Genomic DNA, 26,253 nt, shown 5'->3' with positions numbered 1-26,253 from the left:
CACAAAATACACAGTCGTGTGAATGCACCCTTAATCAAATTAATTTACCCCCCCCCGTGCATGTGTTCTTAATAGGGAGAGGGGTATAGGTGCTGCCAGCACCACTGGCGTCTGCCTACATCACATGGAAACAAAGGGTTGGGCATCTTAGAATCCAACAAGTCTGATCCTTTCTATATCCTCCTCCCCCCAAATCAGGGTCACACATAAGTTGGGCAATCAAGGTTAAAGGGGTTGTGTAACTTCAGCAGAGGGCATTTATCATGCAGAGGAAGTTAATGCAAGACATTTACTAATATATTGTGACTGTCCATATTGCTTCCTTTGCTGGCTGGAGTCATTTTTCCATCATATACACTGCTCATTTCCATGGTTACGGCCACCCTGCAATCCTGCAGCGGTGGTCGTGCTTGCACACTATAGGAAAAAGTGGTGGCCGGGACTATGGCAGCTCACATAGGGTGGCGCTTTTTCCTATAATGTGCAAACACGACCACCAGTGATGGATTGCAGGGCGGTCGTAACTATGGAAACAAGCAGTCTATAATGTGATGGAAAAATGAATCCAGCCAGCAAAGGAGGCAATGTGGACAATCACAATACATTAGTAAGTGCTTTGTAGTAACTTCCTCTACAAAATAAAGGATATTTGCTGAAGGGAGACAACTCCATTAAAAGGCAATTTTCATGCACTGAAACCAATCCTTACTCTTTGCCACCGAAATGCCATTTGTTGTTCATGGTTCCGGACAGATATGACAGCGCAGGTGAAGCATCTGCCTGAAGCCAGATATTCCAGTTCCTGCAAATAATACTCATAGGCCTGAGCTACTCAAGAATGTAGGACTAATGACATGAAATCAGAGGCAATTACATAGAAGTCTGACATGTCTCCACAGACACGGAAATCAAACACTCATCGCACACATAATCCGAGGACCAGGTTTCGATAAACTAAAGTTTATTATGTTTGATTTGTACCAGTCTTAAGGCTGAAATATGTGCACCATTCCAAGAATGACACGGGCTCTCCGTTACCATTTTTCCTGGCAGAGGTTTTAATCGGCAGTAAACATGACGTCCTGTAGCTAGCGTCTGAAGGCCAGCGCCAAACAGAATACGGTCCGGCCAACGAGCCGGCAGCGACCCATGTGCTGCACTTCTGTACAAGTAACGTCCAAGTGAAGGATCAGGCACCTCAGTCCAAAGTATTAGTAGCTGAATTCAGAGACGTCCGGGGGGGGGGGGGGGGGGGGGGGGGGAGGTAACCTACTTAGTAAATTAATTTAATAAAAAGTGCAGCTAATTATAAAATATTTGACACCACTGTACTTGTCACATTGCAGCAGTTCGTTGACGAGGTTGTCCATGTCATGGGGGAGAAGAATTAAAAAGGTGACAATTATTGATCAGGCAAGACAGAGATCTGAGATTTTACCCTAGATTCAGAGGCCGGCTGCAGAGCATCCCGAAAGCTTGTGCAGGGTCGGCCTCTCTTCCACATTACGCCTCCCCATGTCCAGCGCTTTCTCTTACTCACCAGGTCACCTACTCGTATGGACACTTTGGTTTCTCTATTGGGTGAGGTTTCCATAAGCCACCTTGTGATCTGAAGGAGAACGTGGAGTCTCACGCTCCATCCACAGTCCATTTTTTTTAGCATTTAAATAAAACAATTGCTCACTGGGGAGGGGGAATAAAACCCCCTGTCTATACAAAGGCGCATTATTGTGCAATTTTAGTGATTGATCAGATTTTCAAAAGGTGCATGAGCTGAACATTATATTGGATTAAGTGACACATGGGGAGAACGGAGAAGTGTACTGTGAAGTAGCACTGAAAGGGGAACTCCACCCTTGGCTATGATGGATGCTAGTTTGGAAGTTTAGAGGTTAATTCACTCTAGGGTGTGAGCTGTTCAATGACCCGCCTCCCTTATTACCTATAAAAATCCCTTTAATCTACACAATGCCCCCCCTGGAGGATGACTTTACTGGCTCAAAATATACATGAGACATACAACAAGCAGCTCGGTGTACTCGTCAGCTCCACACAAGCACTGGTGATTCAGAAACCAGTGAGTACAGGAAGCTGATGGGAGTATAAGGCCCACACACAGGCAGCTTAGAGATTCCCAATAAAAGGCTGGCAGCTTCAACTGTCTACATTCCAGGTTTTCATGCCAGAATCTGACCTTCTACTGGTCTCGGGCATGAGGGGGTTAGTCACTGCTGTGCCAGTTCTCCATCTGGCTGTGTGGTAGCGTGGTAAGGCTGCTCCTCCGTCATCTCACTGTCTGGGGATTCTGAACGGTGCTGTGACTTCGTATAATCACTATGTGACTCATCTGTGTCTTCGTTCCTGGCCGTCTTAGAGGAGATTTTGCTGATATCTTTAATATCTTGGATAATATGACAGGAAGATCCAACAGCCTGTGGCCTGGGCATGTCGGGTGCACTGTCTACTCCTTCTTCGGCATTGATACGCTCTTCTGAGTAAGGAGGAGGAAGGAGTTCTTGTGGTCTGGAAGTGGCACCTAAACAGTCAGCAAACGTCACCATGCTCTCTGCAGGCCCTTGTGTCTGGATTAACATGGACTGGCGCAGATCTGGTGATGGAAGAAATAGTCGGTTAAAAAAAAAAAGATTATTTATCAGGCACATTTGCATCCATGATAACAAGTTAGCTATGCTGGATGAAACAGAACAAGCAGAAGCTCACGATATCATAGCTCTTTTTCACATACATACATTTGGCTTCTGATCACCAGCTTTAAAGTATACCTAAATCTATTGGAAATGTGCTGAAAATATTTTTGGGCCTCCTAGCTCCAGGGGAAGCCGCTGGGTGGAACTTCCATGGAAGAGGGGGACTTTGCAAAAAATGTGCCCGAGCTTATGGAAGTGTAATCGGTTAAAACAGTCCGACTTTGACCCTCTGCCATTACCGGAGGGAAGGTGGCACAGACTAGCTGGAGGTCTCCTCTTGAAGCACAAGTCCCCCTCTACAAGCCCTGCAAGTCTGGGCCTCCTAGCTCCAAGGGAATCCGCTGGGTGGAAGTTCCATGGAGGAGGGGGACTTTGCGGAAAATGTGCCCAGGCTTATGGAAGTGTAATCGGGTAACATAGTCTGACTTTGACCCCGGGTGGAACTTCCACGAGAGGTGCAGTTTTGAGCGAGAGGACCGCTATGAGAACGAATCTGGATTTTTTATCCAACCAGCAGTTCCAGAGCCTGGGCAGGCCGGCGCGCCACACCTCGGTCACAGGGGTGGCGTGACACGCGAGGGGGGCCCCCTTTCCAACACCTCCCAGAAGAAGGTAGAGAGACCCTGGGGGGTGGGCAGGGTGTTTGCATCCCATCCCACCATCAGTTCCAGATCTTCAGAGACCCCGCGGGGGCCTCTGAGGTGGGGACTTCAACGGCAGGGGGAATTCTGGAAATTTCTACCCAGGAAAGGAGCGCTATAGGCGGGTAAGAATTTCTGAATTTCACCCCCTGCCATTACCGGAGGCAAGGTGGACCAGACTAGCTGGAGGTCTCCTCTTGGAGCACGAGTCCCCCTCTACAAGCCCATGCAAGTCTCGGCTTCCTAGCCTCCAGGGGGGAGAACTGGGTGGTCACATCCCACCAGCAGTTCCAGGGGCCTGGGTAGGAGTCGCCCACTCCTCCCGCTGGCTCAGAGAAGTGTGGACTTTGTCATTTTTTTGAGAGAGAGGGTACCATGACAAGGGGACGGAGTCGAGGGGCGCATCCCGCCAGCAGTTCCAGGGGCTGGGGCAGGAGTCCACCGCACCGGCCTTTCACCCCCCATGGTCAAGGGACTTGCGATTGCGAAGCGCGTGACCAACGAGAGAGAACTCGACGGGGTTGTCCCGCCAGCAGCCCCCAGGGGCCCGGGCAGGAGTCCCTCGCTCCTCCCGCCGGCAGAGAAGGTAGAATCTGCCGGTTTGAGCGAGAGGACCGCTATGAGAACGAATCTGGATTTTTTAGCCGACCAGCAGTTCCAGGGGCTGGGCAGGCCGGCGCGCCGCACCTCGGTCACAGGGGTGGCGTGACACGCGAGGGGGGCCCCCTTTCCAAGACCTCCCGGCAGAAGGTAGAGAGGCCCCGGGGAGCGAACTGGAATATTTTTTTTTTTTTACATTTTCCACTAAAATAGGCAGCTAAAGTTCAGATGTCTATGACACTTTACAATCCGTACTCTGATATACCGCAGTGTATAGGAGTACAGTTTCCCCTGTGGCTGCACGGAGCATCGCTGCTCGTCCTCAAGAAAAGCATACTGCGCATGAGTCTGACTGGCTCATCTGACCGTGCCCGTTCTGCTAAAGACCCTAAATGCTATATCTATTTCACCAGCAAGCTGGCCAGACACATGCACAGTATGCCAGGCTTGAGGAAGAGCTGCAGTGCCTGTAGGGCCACAGGGGAAACCGTATTGCCATAAACGCAGTGTATGGGAGTACGGATTTCAAACTGTGATAAGCTCCTATTTCAGTAGGGGGGACAATAAAAAATAAAAATAAAATAATGAAAGCATATAAAAAATATTTTTCTGCACATTTCCAATTGGTTTTAATAAAGTTTTGGTTTACGTTTAGGTACACTTTAAGGCTGGGTTCAGAGTTTGTGGATGCACCATGGCTGGACCCGCAGTCACGTGTAGATCTTTGCAGTTTTCAAATTGACTGCAGCTAGTATTTTCACTGGTTATCAGCATGTGAAAAACTGCACCAATCTACATGTTCCCTACATTGGAGGACACACCTAGTCTGTGGTGCGTCTGCAACGTGTGCACCTGCCTTAACACACTTTATTAAGGGCCCTTTACACGGGCCGAGAATCCGCCAGATCGCTAACAAGCATTCACGGGATTGATCGTTAGCGATGATCTGGTTATGTAAAGGTGCTGCCGATTAGCTGATGAAGCTCGTTCGGTAGGTAACTGGATTGTTGGTGTAAGCACCTCTATCGTTGTAAGCACCTCTATCGTTGTTTGCCGGCAGAAGATCGTGGTGTCCAAATGCACTCTGCAGCAGGCCAAAAAATGTGTCTGTATGGGGATGAGCGATGGCATTAGCGATCGCTCCTCCCCATACTGTGGAAGAGTTCACTGCATGTAAATGCGGTGTTCTTCATTGACAAGCAGGCGCTTGCTGGGAACGAACTCTTCCTTCCCGACAATCACCTGCTGAATTGTCCCATCTAAGGCCTCTTTCACAAGGGCGAGTATTCCGCGCGGGTGCAATGCGTGATGTGAACGCATTGCACCCGCACTGAATCTGGACCCATTCATTTCTATGGGGCTGTGCACATGAGCGGTGATTTTCACGCATCACTTGTGCGTTGCGTGAAAATCGCAGCATGTTCTATATTGTGCGTTTTCCACGCAACGCAGGCCCCATAGAAGTGAATGGGGCTGCGTGAAAATCGCAAGCAAGTACAGATGCGGTGCGATTTTCATGCACGGTTGCTGGGAGACGATCGGGATGGAGACCCGATCATTATTATTTTCCCTTATAACATGGTTATAAGGGAAAATCATAGCATTCTGAATACAGAATGGATAGTACAATAGCGCTGGAGGGGTTAAAAATAATAATAATTTAACTCACCTTAATCCACTTGATCGTGCAGCCCGGCATCTCTTCTGTCTGTCTTCTGTGCTGTGTGCAGGAAAAGGACCTGTGGTGACGTCAGTCCGGTCATCACATGAACCATCACCATGGTAAAAGATCATGTGACGGACCATGTGATGACCGGAGTGACGTCACCACAGGTCCTTTGACTGCAATCAGCAAAGAAAGAGACAGAAAAGATGCTGGCTGCGTGAGCAAGTGGATTAAAGCGAGTTAAACAAAAAAAATTTAACCCCTCCAGCGCTATTGTACTATGTATTCTGTATTCAGAATGGAAATAATACAATCTACAGAACACAGATCCCAAACCCGAACTTCTGTGAAGAAGTTCGGGTTTGGGTACCAAACATGCCGATTTTTCTCATGCGCGTGCAAAACGCATTACAATGTTTTGCACTTGCGCAGAAAAATCGCGCATGTTCCCACAACGCATCCGCACCTTTTCCCGCAACGCCCGTGTGAAACCAGCCTAAAGGGACCTTTACTTAATAACCTAATTGAGGTGGGAGTAGGGGGTCTCCCTTCTACTAGATAAAAGCACTGTCCAGCAGCTCAGTCTGGCTGACAAGAGGGAAATAATATTTTTCTATCAATAGTGCTGCACAAAGTTAAGGGTTCTAGGAAAGAAGGGAGACAACTCTAACAGGTCATTTCAAGGAATTAAAATACTAATGCAGCGTCCACACGTGGTGAAATTTTTGGCACAGCGGACGCAAATGTAATATTCTTACGTGTTACATACAGATTTTGCTGTGGATTCGCTACAGATTTCACCCTAATACACTGAGGTGTAGTGTAGCATTTCTGCAACATAAAGGAGAATCGTGCGGATTTGAAAGTCTGGAGCATGCTCGTTTAACCATGCAGGATTTTCTGCAGAATTGCCTTGTGAAATCCACACCACAAATCTGCAGTCTGAACTCTCAGGAAATATTTACAAGCAGTGATGGCCAGTTCGCAGTGCTCGCCAGCAAACACAAGCGGAATGCCATCTTAACTCACAAGTCCGGCGATGCACAGGTAAGTCCTTATCTGTGTCTGTGCCGGGAACCGGTCTGAAACAAATGCGGTCACCGGGAGCAGGCAGTTCCGAGAACAGCCAGATGAAGGCCCACGGCAGCTGTTCTCGGAACTGCCTGCTCCCGGTGACCGCATTTGATTTCAGACCGGCTCACGCACAGGTAAGGGCTTACCTGTGCATCGCCGGACTTGTGAGTTAAGATGGCAGCTTGCAAATTTTTCGCTGGCGAACACTGCGAACTGGCCATCACTGTTTACAAGCAACAGTTTTTTTGCAAGCCTTATTCAAATGAATAAGACAGAAATGTCTACAACAAATCTACCACATGTGATAGTACCCTATGGGTACGGCTAAACATAATGAAATTTTATATCTGCAGATTTTGCTTCATTTCTGCTATGGAAATTAAAATGTATGGGCATCATGCAAAACTTTGGTGATAATGAATAACTTCAGGATTTGATTTTTCAACTTGAAAACCATTTTTAAAACGTGGTTCCGAAGTCGGCTTCGGTACAGAGGTATCAGCCAGTACCCAAGCAGACTTTGGATTCCTGTTTTAAAATGGTTTTCAATTTTAAAAACTGAATGCCGAAGTTATTCACTGAAGTCTCAAGAGACTTTAGTGACAACTGATTTCAACCTCACCGGATTTGAATACTGTACGGAGACAAATCTGCGTACCTTATACAAATAAAGTTTTGAGCTAAGCGAATCTGCGGGGGTCTGACACCTGGGATCACCACAGATCTGCTGTTTGTGAAGGCATGGCCGCTCACAGTAGTGTCATGGCCTCGTCACATGGCCTAGGCTGAGCATGGTCGAGGCGCAGCTAAGCCCCATTGAAGTGAACGAGGTTGAGCTGTGATGAGAGGTCCCGGGTGTCAGCTTCCACTGATCAGATACTGATGACCTATCCAGAGAATAGGTTATCAGTATAAAAGTCTCAGAAAACCCCTTTAAGTCCAACCATATATTAAAAGCTGTCTTGTATTTCGTGCAGCTTAGTTCAACGTCACACATGAACACAGGAGCTTACTCTCTTTGCGTTGCTTTTCTGCCTTCCTGTTGCAGATCTGGGCTCGGAGTTCGTTTACTTCTGCCTGGCGAACTTCTACAACCCTCTCGCTCTCTTCTACCTCTTCACAGATGACCTACATTAAGAGAGCGTAGGGTGAGTTTTATAGTTTAACAACCTCCGTCATCAGTTTGCAGAGTGACAACACCTTACCTGAACTTTCTCCTGTAACGCATTATAAACCTGATAAATTAATCGGATGTCCTTCATTACACCATCTTTGTCAAAAAAATTGGTACTAAAATGAGAAAAGAAAAATGCATAAATGCTATAAAAACTGATTGTAAATAAAATATACTGGGCCTCAACTACTACATTTTAGACAGCCTAGCTGCAGAAACACCGTCACTGCAGTAAATTGTTGAGGTTGTGAATGGGCGTCCCTATGCACAACACGTCGCCGAGCTTTCTTCACACACATTCACCAATCTAAGATGCTTGTTAAAAATGCTTCAAGCATTTTAGTGGCATTTTTTTTTTTTTTGATACTTCATACAGTTATACTTGAAGACCCATAGAGAAGCCTGTAAGAAATACACCATAAAAGCCATAACCCAATTTAAAAAGAGCAATAAACCCCAAAAACAAAAATGCTGTGAATGTAGACTTTTCAATAATTTGCTACATCAAATGCAAAACTGTGTGTGAACACAGCCTAAACAGAAAAGCTGAACAAATAGGCAGCATAGACAACAGGAGGGGCCCCCCCTCTATCACCACATCACCTTCCTACACACACCTCGATTGTGGGGTGTTCATGGGTTTGTTCATCAGCCAGTGCCCAATAATGGCCCCCCAGGTCTGCCATCTTAGGATCTGCCTACCTAAGAGGAGTACTAATAGGATGCCTGTCTGCGTTTTGCTGACAGGTATAATTTACTGCTGTGTTATGCATCAGTGATCAAGTGAATTACTCTAGTGGGGCAAAAACATTTTTTAATTAGATTGTTTAAAAAGATTAAAAATAGATATTCCAGTTTTGACCCCAGTGTTAAATATGGCCATGTCTGCGCTGTACCTAAACAGAAAAACACACTCACTTGCTTCCCGCCACTCTGTCCCAGGGTTGAAGGTCCGATCAGGCTTCTTCTGGTCCCTGGCATTTAAACTTCTGGACGAGATCACGTGCACCACTGCAGCCAGTCACTGGCCTCAATGGTAAAGTGTCCCCAAGTGGTGCATCACTGCTGGGACACGTGCTGCTTGGGGACATGTCAGTAGCTGTGTGCCTGACCCCAACAAGAAGTTTACAGGTCCAGGCACTTGGCGCTGGAACTGAGTTGCAGAAGCACAAAAGTATGTTTATCCATTTAGGTACAGCACATCCCCGGTAACATTTAAGGCTACTTTCACACTTCAGTGACAATACTACAACCGCATGCATCATGAAAGGATCCGGTTGTATTAGGTCTTGTATAGCCATAATCCCTCATGAACACCATTGAAAGTCAATGGGGGACAGATCAGTTTTCTATTGTGTCAGAGAAAACGGATCGGCCCCCATTGACTTACATTGCGTGTCAGGACGGATACGTCTTGCGCCACACCACATCGTCTGAGTTGGGAGCGCAACCAAACGGAACAGAATGCATTTTGGTGCATTCCGTTTCGTTCAGTATTATCCCCATCATCAATGAATGGTGACAAAATTGAAGCCATTTCATCTGCTATAGAGATCCTATGATGGATCTCAATAGCGGAATTGAAAACGCTAGTGTGAAAGTAGTCAAAGCTGGAATACCCCTAAAAAAACAAAACAAACCTTAATTAAAGCGGTTTTCTGGGACATAAATGTTGATTACCTACCCTGCATCATCAAAACCAGATCATAGGGAAAGGGACGCTCGGTACCCCACCAATTCACTCTTTCCTTGCCCTGTGAGGTCACACTCTTTGCTTACATGGACATTATGCAGCTCAGTCCAATTCAAACAAATAAGACAAAGACTGAGCTTCGATAACAGGCAGAGCTGCTACACAACATATGGCCCCTTTACACAGCTGATAGGTGGGGTGCCAGAAGGTGGTCCCCTCCATTGACTGGTTATCCTGAGGATGGGATGTTTAAAACTTAAAGGGGTCCTCTCACTTCAGTAAGTTGCATTTATCATGTAGAGGAAGTTAATACAAGGCACTTACTAATGTATTGCGATTATCCATATTACTTCCTTTGCTGGCTGGATTAATTTTTCCATCACATTATACACTGCTCATTTCCATGGTTACAGACCACCCTGCAATCCATCAGTGGTGGTCGTGCTTGCACGCTATAGGAAAAAGCACCAGCCTATGTGAGCTGCCATGGTCCCAGCCATCAGAGAGGCCGGCGCGTTTTCCTATAGTGTGCAAGCACGACCACCACTGATGGATTGCAGGGTGGTCTGTAACCATGGAAACAAGCGGTTTATAATGTGAACCAAAAAGGAATCCAGTCAGCAAAGGAAGCAATATGGATAATAACAGTAAATTAGTAAGTGGCTTGTATTAACTTTCTCTACATGATAAATGCCACTTACTGAAGTGAGAGGACCCCTTTAACAAAACCTTCTAATATCCATTATCGGTGGTGGATAATAAAAGAGAGGAAATTTATAGAAGAAAGATTCTTTATGAAAAATTTATATTTAACCCCTGTCAGATCAAAACATGCAGAACTGGAGTAAAACCGCACTGAGGGAGGGCCTTACAACCACACTGTTTACCTGTCAGCAATCTGTACCTTTTGCTTTGGCCACTAGGTGCTGAGCATAGCCGTACCTGGAGTTCTGCACTTACCCATGTTCTTTGATCACTTTGGCATAATTCTGCGAGGTGTTTGGCACCGATGTCACTTTATATTCCTGCTGACTGGTTGTGCCCAGGTTTGGAATCGTTAGAGAGACTCTCTGATTATACCTTGGGGAGCCAGAAACAAGATTTTAGTGAGTCATATCAAATAACACTAAAGGGTGCGACTGCAGTAATAATGTCATCATGTGGTGGTTGTCATCATAACGATCAGACTCTACCACATACATAAGAAAGCTGGAAGTTGCCACCAAGGCTCACCATAACCTATGGCAACACTTCATGGCTCTGGACCACGAATCCGCTTCAGAAAAGCGCCTCCCTCTGGTGCTGCCGGAGATAGCAGAGTGAAATGATTGGAAATATTCTCTATGGGACTTCTGGAAATAGCCAATCACATGTTCTCAGGATCTATGGGGTCCCAGCAGTCAGACCTCCATCGAGCACTTAGTTATCCTCTATCCTGTGGAAACCCTTTAATGACTTGTGTGCCCCAGACGATTTATAAATAACATTTAGCAAAGTGTGTGAACCCTTCAGAATTTTCTATATTTCTGCATAAATTTGACCTAAAACGACATCAGATTTTTTTACACAAGTCCTAAAGGTAGATAAAAGATAAACAAATCATACGCAGGAGTCAAAAAATAATTTATTTATTGGGAAAATTATCTAATATATCACAGGTCTATGAGAGGCAAAAGTATGTAAGTCTTCAAATCATTTGAGGGGGAAATTAGAGTTAGGCGTTTTCAATCAATGGAATGACAATTAGGTGTGAGGAGGTGACATGTTTTAATTAAAGACAAAGGATCTATCAAAGTCTGATCTTCACAAACCACGTTTGTGGAAATATATCATGGCATGTACAAATGAGATTTCTTAAGACCTCTGAAGAAGAGTTGTTGATGCTCATCAGGGTGGTAAAATGTACAAAATCATCTCTATGGCCTGGTTTTAGACAAGCGGGTACTGTGCGGAAATCACGCTCCGCGTGTGAGTGTGATTACCCGTTATCGACACCGCTTCTTTTGCAGGAGCGCTTGGCATCATCGTGATTTATAATGCTGTATGTCTCTGCATGACCTTACTTCTAAAGGATTATACTGACAGCTTTATGTCATTATAATTCAGTAGATACATGTCATGCAGAGATACACAGCATTATAAATTATTATAATGATGTGCGCTCCTGCAAAACAAGCAGAGTACATAACAGGTAATCACACGCTTGAGAGTTTAAATTCCAGCAAACAGTCAGACAGATTGTGCAAAAATGGAGGACATTGAAGACCATTATTACCCTGCCCAGAAGTGGTCGACCAACAATAGATCAGGTCAAGGGCAAGGAGTGTAAGGCTACATGCACACGATCAGGACTGCGTGTGGATTTTCCGCGCAGATTTGCGTGCGGAAAATCCGCACCGTAGGTCATGTACATTGTATTCTCTGAGAATTTGAAATTCTCAATGCACATGATGCAGATTTTTTCCGCGCGGATTTTGACCTGCGGTGCGGATTTTAAAATCCGCAGCATGTCAATTTATTTTATTTTTCCTGACCGGATTTTCTTCATTCACTTAGTGAAATCCGCATGCGGAAAATGCGCACCAATTAATGCGGATTGACCGCACAGATTTGCCTGTGAACACCTGCGGATTTCAGTGCGGATTCTCCGCACATGAATCCTGAACGTGTGCATGTACCCCAATAGTCTGCGAGGTCACAAAGGAACCCAAGGTAACCTCTAAGCATCTAAAGGCCTTTCTCACATTACCTAATGTTAATGCTCATGAGTCCACCATCAGGAGGTCACTGAACAATGATGGTGTGTGTGTGGCAGGGTTGCAAAGAGAAAGCTACTGCTCTCCAAAAAGAACACTGCTGACCGTCTACATTTTGCTTAAGATCACCTGCAGAAACCAGAAGGCCATTGGAACAATGTTTTGTAGACAGACAACATTTTCAGACTATAAGATACACTCCAGAATTAGACAACAGAAAATTAGAAAAAATATTTTGTACTTATTAAACCTTCCCTGGTGGTTTAATGAAGTTCTGTATTTGCATTATTATTTTTCAGTCCCTGCCTTAAATTTATTTTTTCCGTTCACATAGCCATGAGTGCTTGTTTTTTGCGGGACAAATTGTACTTTCTAATGGCGCCATTTAAGACTGCATAGGATGTAGAGGGAAGCTGGAAAAAAAAATCCAAATGGGGTGAAATTAGAAAACAAAACAATTCCACCACAGTTTTATGAGTTTCCTTTTTGAGGAGATCACTATGCTTTAAAACAGACATGTTATTTTCATTCTTTTCATTCTCTGGGTCAGTATACGAATATAGCGATTCCACATTTATATAGATTTTCTTGGAACAAAAATGTTAAAACTTTTTTCTTTATTTTTTTTCCCCCCATGTACTGAGCTGTGTGAGGGCTCTGTAGTGATTGTTGATACCGTTTTGGAGTGTGTATATGACTTTTTGATGACTTTTATTCAAGTGGAGTGGTGCAAATTTTTTATAATTTTTTTTTTTGGGTTTATTTTTATTAAGGGGAAAGGGGGGTAATTAAAATTATTTTTATTTTTTTACTTCTATCTTACTTACTTAGGAGACTTAAAAATTTTATTAGATTGCTTCTCCCATAGACTGATATGAATTATGAGAGATTCATTATGTTTCTATGTTGTTGTAAGCCTCTGAGCTTCCCTAAGGCTCGAGGCTACCACAGCAACTGAACAGCTTCCTTGATCTCAGTGTGATGGAGCCGTTTGGGCCCCAGGAGCACAGCGCTCCCAGGGAAAAGATGCTATGGTCACAATGAACTGAAGGGTTAAATGTCTATGATCGGCGTTCTTGCTGATCACAGACAGCTCCGGCAGCATCTTTAAAGACCCGACATGCGCCGTACAGGTAGGGCGCATTTCAGGAAGGGGGTAAGCTTATTTGAATTATAAATAACACCCACCTGCGATTAGGCCTAAAGAGCACATATTCCAAGGCATGAGTGGAAGTGTTGGCAGTAGAAATGAAGCTGATGAGCAGGAAGACGAGGTCAGGAACATCAAGGAGGTGAGTTAGCTGCTTGTGCAAAATCTGTTCTCTATATGACATCTGCTGTTGGGTGTTTCTCCGAAACTTGTACCAACCAATCACCTTCTGCCAATGACAAAGACCACCGATATTTTGAACAGGAGACACATAATATAGTCAATCAGACCATGACGAATACAATGAGCTGAGGGGGTGCAATGAAAGAAAATAGAACGGGGATCAGCAACCTTGGGCACTGTGGCTGTTGAGAAACTACAACTCCCAGCATGCTCCATTATATTCTATGGAATTTCTGAGAACAGCTGAATAAGTGTGTATGCTGGGAGTTGTAGTTTCACAGCAGCTGGAGTGCTGCAGGTTAATGACCCCTGCAATAAAATGATTAGGAAAAACAAACAAACTTAGAACACATTGACCTACGAAATCAGAATCAGATTGTGTGTATAAAAGCCATGTAATTAAAAGGGGTTCGCCAATTTCCAGTACTGATGACCAATGTTCAGGATAGGTCGTCAATATCAGATGGGCGGGGTCCAACTCCTGACGATCAGCTCTATTAGGAAAATGCAGTGCTCATACAAGTGTTGCCTTCTCTTCACTGTTTACCAGCATCTTGTCGACACCGCAGTGGCGAGCAAGTGTAAATGCAGCTCCTCCGTCCCCATTCAATTCAATAAGAAGGAGCAGATGGAGTGTAACTGCTCCTTCCCACAGAAGTGAATGGGGACTTCTTAGAAAGGCTACAATTACCCATGCTCACCGTTGCAATGTCGACAGCAAGCTGGTTACCAGTGAAGAGAAGGCAGAGCTTGCACAAGCACTGCATTCTCTTCAAACAGCTGATCAGTACTGAGGATAGGTCATCAATATTAAAAACTGGACAACCCCTTTAAGTTATCACAGTGTAAAGCTGACCATGCACCTTAGATATATGTATGGCCAATAGCTATTACACCTGACTAACTCCCCATATACGTGCATGCTCGTCCTAGCGTGCATGTGTTCTGAAAGGGGAGAGGAAGCCACTACCAGACATCTCTCCTACCTTCCTCAACTACAAAAGGATCAGCTGTGGAGAGAGTCGAGAGGCCCGCCTACACTTTAGATAGTTGGCCAGCCCCATCAAAATCAGCAGGTTCAGCCGAAGTCTGTTTTATGTGTATGGTGGCCTTAAAGATCTGTTCACATTTTCTAATGTGCAAGTTCTGTGTATACACCACTCAGTATATATTTTCTTTAACCACTGTGGCCAGTGGCCGACATGTACCTCCGATACATAGATGTGAACAGAGCCCAATACGCTGTGATATTTAATAGCATTTGCTACATTCAACAGACACTAAGGCTATGTCCAAATATGCAGCAAGCATTCCAGTACTCTGGTTCTGTAGAGGAACAGAACACTGGAATTGCCTCATCGGGCCCAGCTGGACACCACTGGGACCTGCTGCATCCTATTCACTATAATCGGGTCCGTTGGGTTTCTGGCATGAAGGCTGGCATTCTGCCAGACAAAAAACACTGCATTTAGAGGAACAGAATGCAGAAATAGCTGTATCCGGGCCGGGCACTGCTGGGCCCGCTGGATGCCACTTACTATAATGGTGTCCGTCGGGTTTCTAGCACTCTGCTGTTAACCTGCAAGACCCCATTATAGTAAATGGGACTCAGAAGGCCTGAGCGGAGTCCGGCTATGGCTGGATACATCAACTCCTGTATTCTGTTCCTCTGCACATAGGGGGAGCGGGGGAGATTTATCAAACTAGTGTAAAGTAGAACTGGCTTAGTTGCCAATCCGATTTCACCTTTCATTTTTCTACAGCTCCTGCAAAATGAAAGGTGGAATTTGATTGGTTGCTATGGGCAACTAAGCCAGTTCTACTTTGCACCTACTACTTTGTTTGATAAATCTACCCCAGTGTTTTCATGTCCAGCAGAATGTCAGCCTTCGTGCCGGAGACCAAACTGACTGCACTATAGTGGTGTCCGGCTGGGCCTGATAAGGCAATTCCGGTGTTCTGTTCCTCTGCTGGACCAGAATGCCTGACACACATGGACGTAGCCTTCATATAAAAAAAATGACTCCTACTTTCCGTCTGTCTTTAAGGATTCGATCGAGGCTTTCTTCGTTGACAGTGCCCTTGTAATCATAAAAGCTGAGAGGAAAAGAACACAAGTAAGAAACAAAAGATCAAAAACATAACAGCCGGAATGAATACCAACAACAGATGAGAGACATACGCAACACTCCCATCATGTTTTACATTTATCTTGTGACCAACAGTATTTTTCTACTTTTCATATTAAGGGGGTCATTCACACGTTCGTATGTGTTTTGCATATCTGCAAAACACGGACACCAGCAATGTGCGTTCTGCATTTTGCGGACCACCCATCGCCGTCACTCTCATAGAAAATGCCTTTTCTTGTCCACAATTGCGGACAAGAATAGGACATGTTCTATTTTTTTGCGGAACGGAAATGTGGATCAGCAAATGCGGACAGCACATTTCAGCCCTATTGAAAATGAATGGGTCGGCACCTGTTCCGCAAAATTGCGAAACGTATGCGGACCCATTTTGCGGGAGTGTGAATGGATCCTTAAAGTGTAACTGTCATTCTTTTTTTTTTTTTTTTGTAATGTGTAGGGGCTGTGATACTGACCATTTCTGTAATATAATGAAGTCTTAAATTTGGCATTAGTGATCGTTCCTTCCCATACTCTGGAGGAGATCGCTGAATGTAACTAGCGAGCAGCAGATTGTAGGGAAAGAACGATTCCCTCGCAACAATCTGCTGGTACATCGTCCCATGTAAAGGGACCTTTATGTAAACAGAAGACAGAGGAGCGTCGCTAAGGCTCAAAATGGGCCACTTTAGAGCTAATTTTCTAATAGAAGTGTACGATTTCAGTAATTAAAATACATTACAAAAATAGTCAGTATCACTGCCCTTACACTAGGGATCGACCGCTTATCGGAAGTACCGATATTATCGGCCGATATTCAGGATTTTGTACATCATCGGTATCGGCATCTAACCTTGCCGAGGAGCAGGGAAAATGCGCAGCAAGCGCTTCCGATACTCACCCTCCCTGGTCATCTTTGATGGGGTCCGCGCTGCACTGTCCTGACCCCGTACAGCGTCAGGGCGTAGTGCGCGCACTATGACCTGACGCTGCTTGCTGTCAGGTGACAGTGCAGCGTGGGCCGGAGAAGACAGGGGAGCGAGACACCGGACCCGGAGATGAAGAGGAGCCGTGGCGCAGGAGAGGTGAGGAGTTTATTTTATTTTATTTATCTGAGGTCTTTTAGAGATTAATAAAGGTCTGATCTGAGGTCTGATAGGGGTTAATAAAGGGCTGTTCTGAGGTCTGGGTTAATAAAGTCAGTGAAGAGAAAGGATGGTGTGGAAATTTGCATTTGGCACTAGTATATTATAAATGTAAATTATAAATTGACTACTAAGGGCTTTATTAATTTACATTTATAATATACTAGTGCCAAATGCAAATTTCCACCACCTCAGCGACTAAAAAATAAAAATATATATATTATGAGATATAAAATATTGGTATAAATTATCGGCTATTGGCCTGAAAGTTCACAGATACGGCTCTAAAAAATCTATATCGGTCGATCCCTACCTTACACATTATACAAAAAAGAATGACAGTTACACTTTAAGGAGGCGTCTCATGAGGACAACCTCTTAATCAAACGGGAGCTGCAGATTCAGTCCTCGCTGAGATGTAAAACTCACACGATGCCACAAATGGCTGATAAGTGAGGGTCCCAGAAGTTAGGCGACCCCCAGTCACCGATTCACAGCTGCGGCACCCTCCATTTACTTCAACAGAGTTGGCCATGCTTGTACGCAAGCCCCTCTCCAATTAAGTCTATAGGAGTAGAGCCAGCAGTGCCATAAATGTGGATACAGAAAATAGGAATACCCCTTTAAAGTAGAGGCATACTTTTCCATTCGGTTGAGTTGCACATGTAACCTCCCCGTTCTCAGCTGTGTCTAGTTTGGTAGCACAGAAACTTCTCATAGGATACAACGAATAATCACATCCTTCTTAGCCATGTGGTGCCAGCTTAGACATGAAATGGAATTAAAGGTGTTTTCCTAGACTTAGATACCGATTGCTTATCCTCAGATCAGTGGAGGGTGTGATATCTGGCACCTACCGAACCACAGTTTCAGAAAGCTGCAGCGCTGGAAACTATACAGAAGCAAACAGCGCCATACACTTTGTAGTGGCCGTGCTGGGGTACTGCAGGTCAGCTCCTCCTGAGATACTGCAGTATGCCGCTGTTGAAAACTACACAGAGTACGGAGCCGTCTGCTTCCGCTCTGTGCACTGTATAGAGAGATCACCCATCATTTAAAAACCATAACCACCCCCAACTGCCAGAAACCCAGCAATCCACAGCAAGTACGCACAGGCTGGACACCTACCTGAACAGTTTTGTGCATGGTTCATGCCTATGGATCTCTGAAAAGTAAAAACATCAGCTAAAATAGAGTTTACAGGAGGCACCGAGGACACAGAAACGGGCACACAACATAAAGGCGGAGAAAGACGCACAGGAGGACGCACCTATGACCTGTAAGAGTTCTGTGTTACTAATCTGAGAGTCACTGATGGAGAACGACTCTTCTTGTCTCACTTCTCCTAGTAGGAATCCTTCCTGCAAGAAAAAAACAAAAACATAAAATTATATACGGCCTATGACTGATGTATGACCATGTATGCATCCTGTCTGAAGTGGAGGTGAAATCCTCCCAACTTACACCTACATCACAAGCCTCACATGTGAATAGAGCCGGAGGCCACACGACCGCGTGCAGGCCAGGAAACATGATCCGTGTGTCACAACCTCCGAACTGAGGACGGCTCATGTGACCTGATGGCATCATAGTGATTTACAACGCAGCGTTCCTATCCGATTGTGGGACTATTGTACTGTGCTCACATCATCATGTATACAATACCACAGACCAGTGACCAGATAGGAACTCACTGCATTGTAAATCCCTGTGATGCAGAGAGTTTGTGTCAGAGGAGCCGCTGTCTGCCCAGGACACATGAGCCGTGCAGAACTGCGCCCTTAGGGTGTAGTTGCACCTAAATGGCTCATGCACACAAACATATTTTTGGTCCGTGTCTGTTTTCATTTTGCGGACTGTATGCAGAACTATTCACTTTCATGAGACCACAAATAAAACTGAAATGACACCGTGTGCATTCCCTGTCCGCATTACCGACAAGGATAGGACTATTCTATTAGAAGTCGTGTTCCATTCCGCAAAATGTGGAATGCACACCGAGTACTGCGGATACACAATCTGTGGACCGCAAAACAACAGCGGTCGTGTGCATGAGTCCTAAGTGTCCATTTGGTGCACGCACAGGGACAGCTCCCGGACGGTACCTCGTACTGTCGTACACACTGTCCGGAGGTGGTATAAGACAGTACGGCGTAATCTGCTGCACTAACCATTGTACAGAATCTCAGTCATTGGGATCGGGCGGAATTCATCAGCCGCTAGTGTGAATACAGCCCGTCTACGATACACTATTCCATGAAAGTCCAAAAATCCATCATAATCTGATAATTCCGCCTAATCAATACCTCAGAACCTCCAAATAAAAGGGAGTGTCAGTGTAAGGCCTCGTTCACACTTCAGTGTTTGGTCAGTGATTTCCCTCAGTGATTTGTGAGCCAAAACCAGAAGTGGAGCCTCCACAGACATGAGGTAGAAGGGAAAGATCTGCTCCTGTTCTGTGTTTAGAGTTGCACCTGGTTTTGGCTCACAAATCACTGATGGAAATCACTGACTAAACACTGAAGTGTGAACAAGGCCTAAAGATTCTGCACAATAGGTTTATATAGTCACACAGACTAGTTGCAACCCCCCCAACTCCTGCTACAAAGAAAGCGGAGGTCTTCAGTAAAGCTGAGTTCACACGAGCGTGACAGATTAGGTCCGGATGCGTTCAGGGTGCGTTCAGTTAAACTTGCACCATTTTGCAAGCAAGTTCAGTCAGTTTTGTCTGCAATTGCGTTTAGTTGTTCAGTTTTTTCCGTGCGGGTGCAATGCGTTTTGATGCGTTTTTCACACGCGTGATAAACAAAAACTGAAGGTTTACAAACAACATCTCCTAGCAACCATCAGTGAAAAACGCATCGCACTCGCACTTGCTTGCAGATGCAATGCGTTATTAACGCAGCCCCATTCACTTCTATGGAGCCAGGGCTGCGTGAAAAACGCAGAATATAGAAAATGCTGCGATTTTAAAGCATTGCAGAAGTTAGGCGTGAAAAAAAAACGCTCATGTACACAGCCCCATTGAAATGAATGGGTCAGGATTCAGTGCGGGTGCAATACGTTCACCTACTGCATTGCACCCGCGCGGAAATCTCGCCCGTGTGAAGAACGCAGCCTAATACATCTAACCAGTGCTGCTCATAGTGATGTCACACACGCAACACAGACGCTCCCATAGTGATGACACGCAACACAGACGCTCCCATAGTGATGACACGCGCGACACAGACGTTCCCATAGTGATGTCACACACACACGACACAGACGTTCCCATAGTGATGTCACACACACACGACACAGACGTTCCCATAGTGATGTCACACACACACGACACAGACGTTCCCATAGTGATGTCACACACACACGACACAGACGTTCCCATAGTGATGTCACACACACACGACACAGACGTTCCCATAGTGATGTCACACACACAACACAGACGTTCCCATAGTGATGTCACACACACACGACACAGACGTTCCCATAGTGATGTCACACACACACGACACAGACGTTCCCATAGTGATGTCACACACACACGACACAGACGTTCCCATAGTGATGTCACACACACACGACACAGACGTTCCCATAGTGATGTCACACACACACGACACAGACGTTCCCATAGTGATGTCACACACACACGCACGTGACACAGACGTTCCCATAGTCATGTCACACACACACGACACAGACGTTCCCATAGTCATGTCACACACACACGCACGTGACACAGACGTTCCCATAGTCATGTCACACACACACGCACGTGACACAGACGTTCCCATAGTCATGTCACACACACACGCACGTGACACAGACGTTCCCATAGTCATGTCACACACACACACGACACAGACGTTCCCATAGTGATGTCACACACACACGACACAGACATTCCCATAGTCATGTCTCACACACGACACAGACGTTCCCATAGTCATGTCACACACACGACACAGACGTTCCCATAGTCATGTCACACACACGACACAGACGTTCCCATAGTCATGTCACACACACGACACAGACGCTCCCATAGTGATGTCACAGATGTTCCCATAGTGATGTCACACACACGACACAGACACTCCCATAGTGATGTCACCCAGGACATGTATGTCAGTGGTGTCACACCCCATACACCTGTGCCCCTCATCTACACTTATATGGCAGAGGGCACCACAGCCACACACAGGGCACCGCCGGCTCCTGACCCCCCCAGTCACCAGCCGTTTTTATAAACAGGTTTCATGACGTCATCACCGACAACCCGACTGCCAGAACCAGGGCGGCCCGGCTGTCTGTCATCACCCCGAGCAGTCAGAGCTCAGCTCCCAGCTGCCGGCCATCAGTTCCCCGATCATCCCTCCACACCTCCGGCCCCGGTCCCTCCGCCACTTACGTGATCAGAACTGCTGTTAGCGCTATGATAACACAAGGAACTAAACGTATAACCCGAAATGGAAGCCGCCATGATGGTGAACCTGCTCCCTCCCACAACGCAGCGCGCCGCCGCCCTGACATGACGTCACACGCACGCCACGCTCCGGGGAATTCTGGGAATTGTAGTCTGCAGCGCTGCTTACAGGACACCATGCAGTGCTGGAACCTCTAATGCTACTAGAGAGCCACAAGCTGAAAGAAGGAATTCTTCTGCAGCTGAGACGAGCTCTTCCAGCTGTGTGTGATCTGTAGAATATTCCTTTGCTTCCTTTCATTTTGCAACATTCCCCTTAAAATGAAGTATAAATATAAATGGCTGATGACTGCAGAGAGTCTAGAGACCATTCACATGAATGGTGGTTCCAAATCCCCTCCGTGTGATTGTATCACTGCTGCTCCACAGCTGTGGGAAAGGTACAGAACCCCTTGGATCGGACCCACAGCAGTTGTACGTTTATCATAGGTATTTTTCATATGAAAGTGTGAACGAACCCTTACAGCGGCCGTATGGACCATAGGAGACTGGAGAGGCCTGATTACCTGCTATGGGAGAGTGTTGTGGGCATGCTCTATGCCCTGCACTTTGCAGGGAGGCGGAGGAGGTAAGCTGTCCCCATCGCCTATTGAGGATCCTGTGTTATTTTCCTCCGGCTATAGGCCTGTGATGGCTAACCTCCGGCACTCCGGCTGTGGTAAAACTACAACTCCCAAGATGCACACTTGCTTGGCTGTTTTCACACGTCTTTTCATACTGTAGGCAAAGCCATGCATGTTTTACTGCAAACTGGTGTGGTTTTGCGACGCTTTGGTTGCATGGCATCTTCAGGTGAAACAAGTGCTTTCAACTTGTTTCACCTATAAAAGCAGAGTGACCAAAAACTGCTTTGCAGAACTGTGGAAAAATGTGGGTGACACATGTGAAATTACCTTTATAACAGAGGTGTTACCTGTCATTGTAATCCTATCTGTGATAATGAGATGACTGTTGAAGTCTTCTTTACAGAACAGGAGGTGTCAGCCTAATTTTTTTTTTTTATACAGATCGAGACTTGGAAAATGAAAAGAAAAACAAAACAAAAAACACCACAACACTATAGCAGATTAAAAGAAAAAAACATTGCCCACCTTCACTAATGTAAGTGCCCCTAGATTCTGGTGTAAATTTGGAGTATCTAGTTTTAGGGAAATGATGGCCCTTGACTCATGAAGACCGGCCCCTGTGGGTTTGCACACCCGGATTTGGGGGTTTTCTGCCATTCTACTCTGGAGATCCTCTCAAGCTCTGTCAGGTTGGATGGTGACAGTCGGTGGACAGCCATCTTCAGGTCTCTCTTTGATTGGGTTGAGGTCTGGGCTCTGGCTGGACCACTCAAGGACATTCACAGAGTTGTGTCCCTAAGTCACTTCTGTGTTGTCTTGGCCGTGTGCTTAGGGTCCTTGTCTTATTGGAAGATGAACCTTTGGCCCAGTCTGAGGTCCAGGGCTTTCTGGATCAGATTTTTATTAAGAATATCTCTGTACTTTTCTCCATTCAGCTTTTCCTCAACCCTGACCAGTCTCCTTGTCCCAAACTCTGAAAAACACCAACACAGCACGATGCTGCCACCACCATGCTTCACCATAGAGCAGGTGACAAGCAGGGCCTGGTTTACTGCAGACATGACACTTAGGCCCCTTTCACATGGGCTGCGCTGCGCGGGTGCAATGCATGAGGTGAACGCATTGCACCCGCACTGAATCCGGACCCATTCACTTCAATAGGGCTGTGCAGATGAGCAGTGATTTTCACGCATCACTTGTGCGTTGCTTGAAAATCGCAGCATGCTCTATATTCTGTGTTTCATCAAAATAAGGCCTATTTAGGCTAATAACCTCACTTGTCCCAGATATTAAAACTTAACTTTTACTATCTTAGTTTAAAAAAAACTTACTACATATAAGTGAATGTGAGCTAAAGAGATAGTTTTAACCCTATCTAATACCGTTCTAAAGCATGTTTGCTGTGGCTGCAATGTCAGCCGGGGGTGCAGTTCCAATGCCGCCACACACTTGAACTGTGTATTCGCTGATCAGTGCGACACCGTCCTGTATATATTATACCATGGATGATTCTGTGTGGCAAACACTGTTCACGCTGGAATATACTCCACTAGTATTTCGCTGCACTAATTGCCAGAACTGACACAGGCATCAGAATCTAAAACACTAAACTGTCCCCCACCATGTTTCGCCAGCTAATCTGGCTTCATCAGGGGTGACGGACAGAATTGATTAGCTGACGAAACATGTTGGGGGACAGTTTAGCGTTTTAGATTCTGATGCCTGTGTCAGTTCTGGCAATTGTCGTCTTTCAGGACCTGCAAAAGGACCTTTGATGACGTCAGCGCAGGGCCTGCTGAATGAAGATAGAAGGATAGAATGCTATTATTTTCCTTTATAACCATGTTGTTATAAGGGAAAATAATAAAATGAATAGAACACCAAATTCGAACTTCAGTGAAGAAGTCCGGGTTCGGGTCTGGGTACCACATTCAGTTTCTTCTCACACGCGTGCACTCGCTCGCAAAAAACTGAACATCGGAACCCAATCGCAGTCAAAACTGACTGCAATTGCGCGACTACTCGCAATGCACACGCGACGCATCCGGGACGCCCGTGTGAAAGAGGCCTTAGAATTGAGGCCAAAAAGTTCAATCTTGGTTTCATCAGACCAGAGAATCTTGTTTCTCACAGTCTGAGAGTCCTTCAGGTGCATTTTTGCAAACTTTAGGCAGGCTTTTACGTGTCCTTTACTGAAGAGAGGTGGCTTTCTGGCCTCTTCGCCATAACTCCCAGATTGGTGGAGTGCTGCAGCGATGCTTGACCTTCTGGAAGTGTCTCCCATCTGCACACAGGATCTTTGAAGCTAGCCAGAGTGACCATTGAGTTCTTAGTCACCTCTCTTGAGATAAGATAATCCTTTACTAGTCCCACCATGGGGAAATTGACAGTGTTACAGCAGCACAGAGAGTACAAAAACTCCAAAGTAAAGGCATTACAGTACAGGGTACAGATAAAAAAAATAAGGGATATAGATATCACAGCTCATAGAATTCAGTCTCTGGATGGAATGATATTCGCAGGAACCAGTAGGTGATGAGTGCGGTCTATCTCCGCTTGGGTCGCTGTTGGTTGTACAGCAGCAGGGAGAAATGACTTCCGATAGCGATGCTATCGCCGTCTCATGCATGGGATGGGAGTTATTCTCCATCATAGAAATCAACTTGGATAGTATCCTTCTTTCACCTGCACTGGTTCTAGGGGGATCCCCAGGATGGAGCTGGCCCTTCTAATCCTCCCTGGATCCTCCAAAGTTCTCCCTGGATTACCTAGTTTGGAGGGGTGGCGAGAGCTAAAAAAAAAGACCTGGTTGTTCCAAACTTCTCCCATGTAAGAATTGTGGAGGTCACTGTGCTCTTGGGCACTTTCAGTGCACCCGTTCTCCAGATCCGTGCGTCCACATAATCCTGTCTCTGAGCTCTACAGGCAGTTCTTTCCTCCTCATAGCTTGGCCTTTGCTCTGATATGTATTGTCAGCTGTGAGACCTTATATAGACAGGGGTGTATCTTTCCAAACCATGTCCAATCAACTGAATTTACTACAGGTCGACTCCAATTAAGGTGTAGAAACATCTCCAAGATGATCAAGAGAAATGGGAGGCCTCAGCGCTACATTTCAAGTGTTGTAGCAAAGGGTCTGAATACTTATGTCCATGCAAAATTGTAGTTTTGCCTTTTTTAATTAGCAAAAATTCCAAAATTCTGTTTTCACCTTCTCACTGGGTGCAGAATGATGGGGATACTTGAATTATTTTTTTATTTTAGCACAAGAAGCAACATGTAAAAGAAGTGAAAGGGTCTGAAGACTTTCTGAATGTGCTGTATAAATGCTGTATAATTACATAGTTTGTAAGACTGAAGAAAGACACAGGTCCATCAAGTCCAACCTATAATCCTATCATTTTGATCAAGAGAAAGAGGTAGAAGCCAATTCCCCATTTTAAGGGAGAAAAATTCCTGACTCCAAATCTAGCAATAAGAATAAATCCCTGGATAAATAAGGCTATATTCACACGACTGTAGTGTTTTGCGGATCCGCAAAACATGGATGCCAGCTAGTGTGTGTTCCGCACACGGCTGCCACTATGATAGAAAATGCCTATTCTTTTCCACAATCACGGACATGCTATCTTTTTTGCAGGACCGCGGAACGGAACTACAGATGCCTTTTGCGGCCCCATCAGACTCATTCATACAGTCTTAGAAACATAGAATGTGTCGGCAGATAAGAACCATTTGGCCCATCTAGTCTGCCCAATATACTGAATACTATGGATAGCCCCTGGCCCTATCTTATATGAAGGATGGCCTTATGCCTATCCCATGCATGCTTAAACTCCTTCCACTGTATTTGCAGCTACCACTTCTGCAGGAAGGCTATTCCATGCATCCACTACTCTCTCAGTAAAGTAATACTTCCTGATATTACTTTTAAACCTTTGCCCCTCTAATATAAAACTGTGTCCATTTGTAGCAGTTTTTCTTCTTTTCAATATTCTCTCCTCCTTTACCGAGTTGATTCCCTTTATGTATTTAGCAGTTTCTATCATATCCCCTCTGTCTCGTCTTTCTTCCAAGCTATACATGTTAAGGTCCTTTTAATCTTTCCTGGTAAGTTTTATCCTGCAATCCATGTACTAGTTTAGTAGCTCTTCTCTGAACTCTCTCCAAAATATCGATATCCTTCTGGAGATATGCGTAAAATCAGCACCTAGAGGCTCCGTCTACTCACGCTTTATCCCGCCCAGGTCCCCTGTTCTGCCCGCCCAGCTCCTCTTGA

The 26,253-nt window shown here is 45.5% G+C and overlaps 1 protein-coding gene across 1 annotated transcript; it reads right to left on the bottom strand.

Annotated features, from left to right (window-relative positions):
• Positions 1-931: 931 nt before the first annotated feature.
• ABRAXAS2 (abraxas 2, BRISC complex subunit) lies at positions 932-21,457 on the bottom strand. The gene is made up of 9 exons (XM_044298915.1): positions 21,334-21,457; positions 18,190-18,280; positions 18,048-18,084; positions 15,676-15,742; positions 13,501-13,691; positions 10,517-10,636; positions 7,895-7,979; positions 7,703-7,817; positions 932-2,608 (listed from the first exon to the last, which is right to left on the bottom strand). The coding sequence occupies exons 1-9, from the start codon at positions 21,403-21,405 to the stop codon at positions 2,226-2,228; spliced, it is 1,161 nt and encodes a 386-aa protein (XP_044154850.1). The 5' UTR covers positions 21,406-21,457; the 3' UTR covers positions 932-2,225.
• Between the last annotated feature and the right edge of the window lie 4,796 nt (positions 21,458-26,253).

The sequence above is a fragment of the Bufo gargarizans genome, chromosome 6 (genome assembly GCF_014858855.1).
Source record: "Bufo gargarizans isolate SCDJY-AF-19 chromosome 6, ASM1485885v1, whole genome shotgun sequence".
NCBI lineage: Eukaryota > Metazoa > Chordata > Amphibia > Anura > Bufonidae > Bufo > Bufo gargarizans.
The sequence above is the reverse complement of the archived record's forward strand: the minus strand, read 5'-3'. Positions and strand labels throughout refer to the sequence as shown.

Bases quoted from the DNA above. Each gene is read 5' to 3' on its own strand.
- ABRAXAS2 (XM_044298915.1), bottom strand. From the start codon at position 21,405: ATGGCGGCTTCCATTTCGGGTTATACGTTTAGTTCCTTGTGTTATCAT. The intron at 15,743-18,047 runs GTAGGTGTCCAG...TTTTCCTCTCAG, and splicing joins CCATGCACAAAACTGTTCAG to CTTTTATGATTACAAGGGCA. The intron at 10,637-13,500 runs GTGGGTGTTATT...TGGCTCCCCAAG, and splicing joins CTCTTTAGGCCTAATCGCAG to GTATAATCAGAGAGTCTCTC.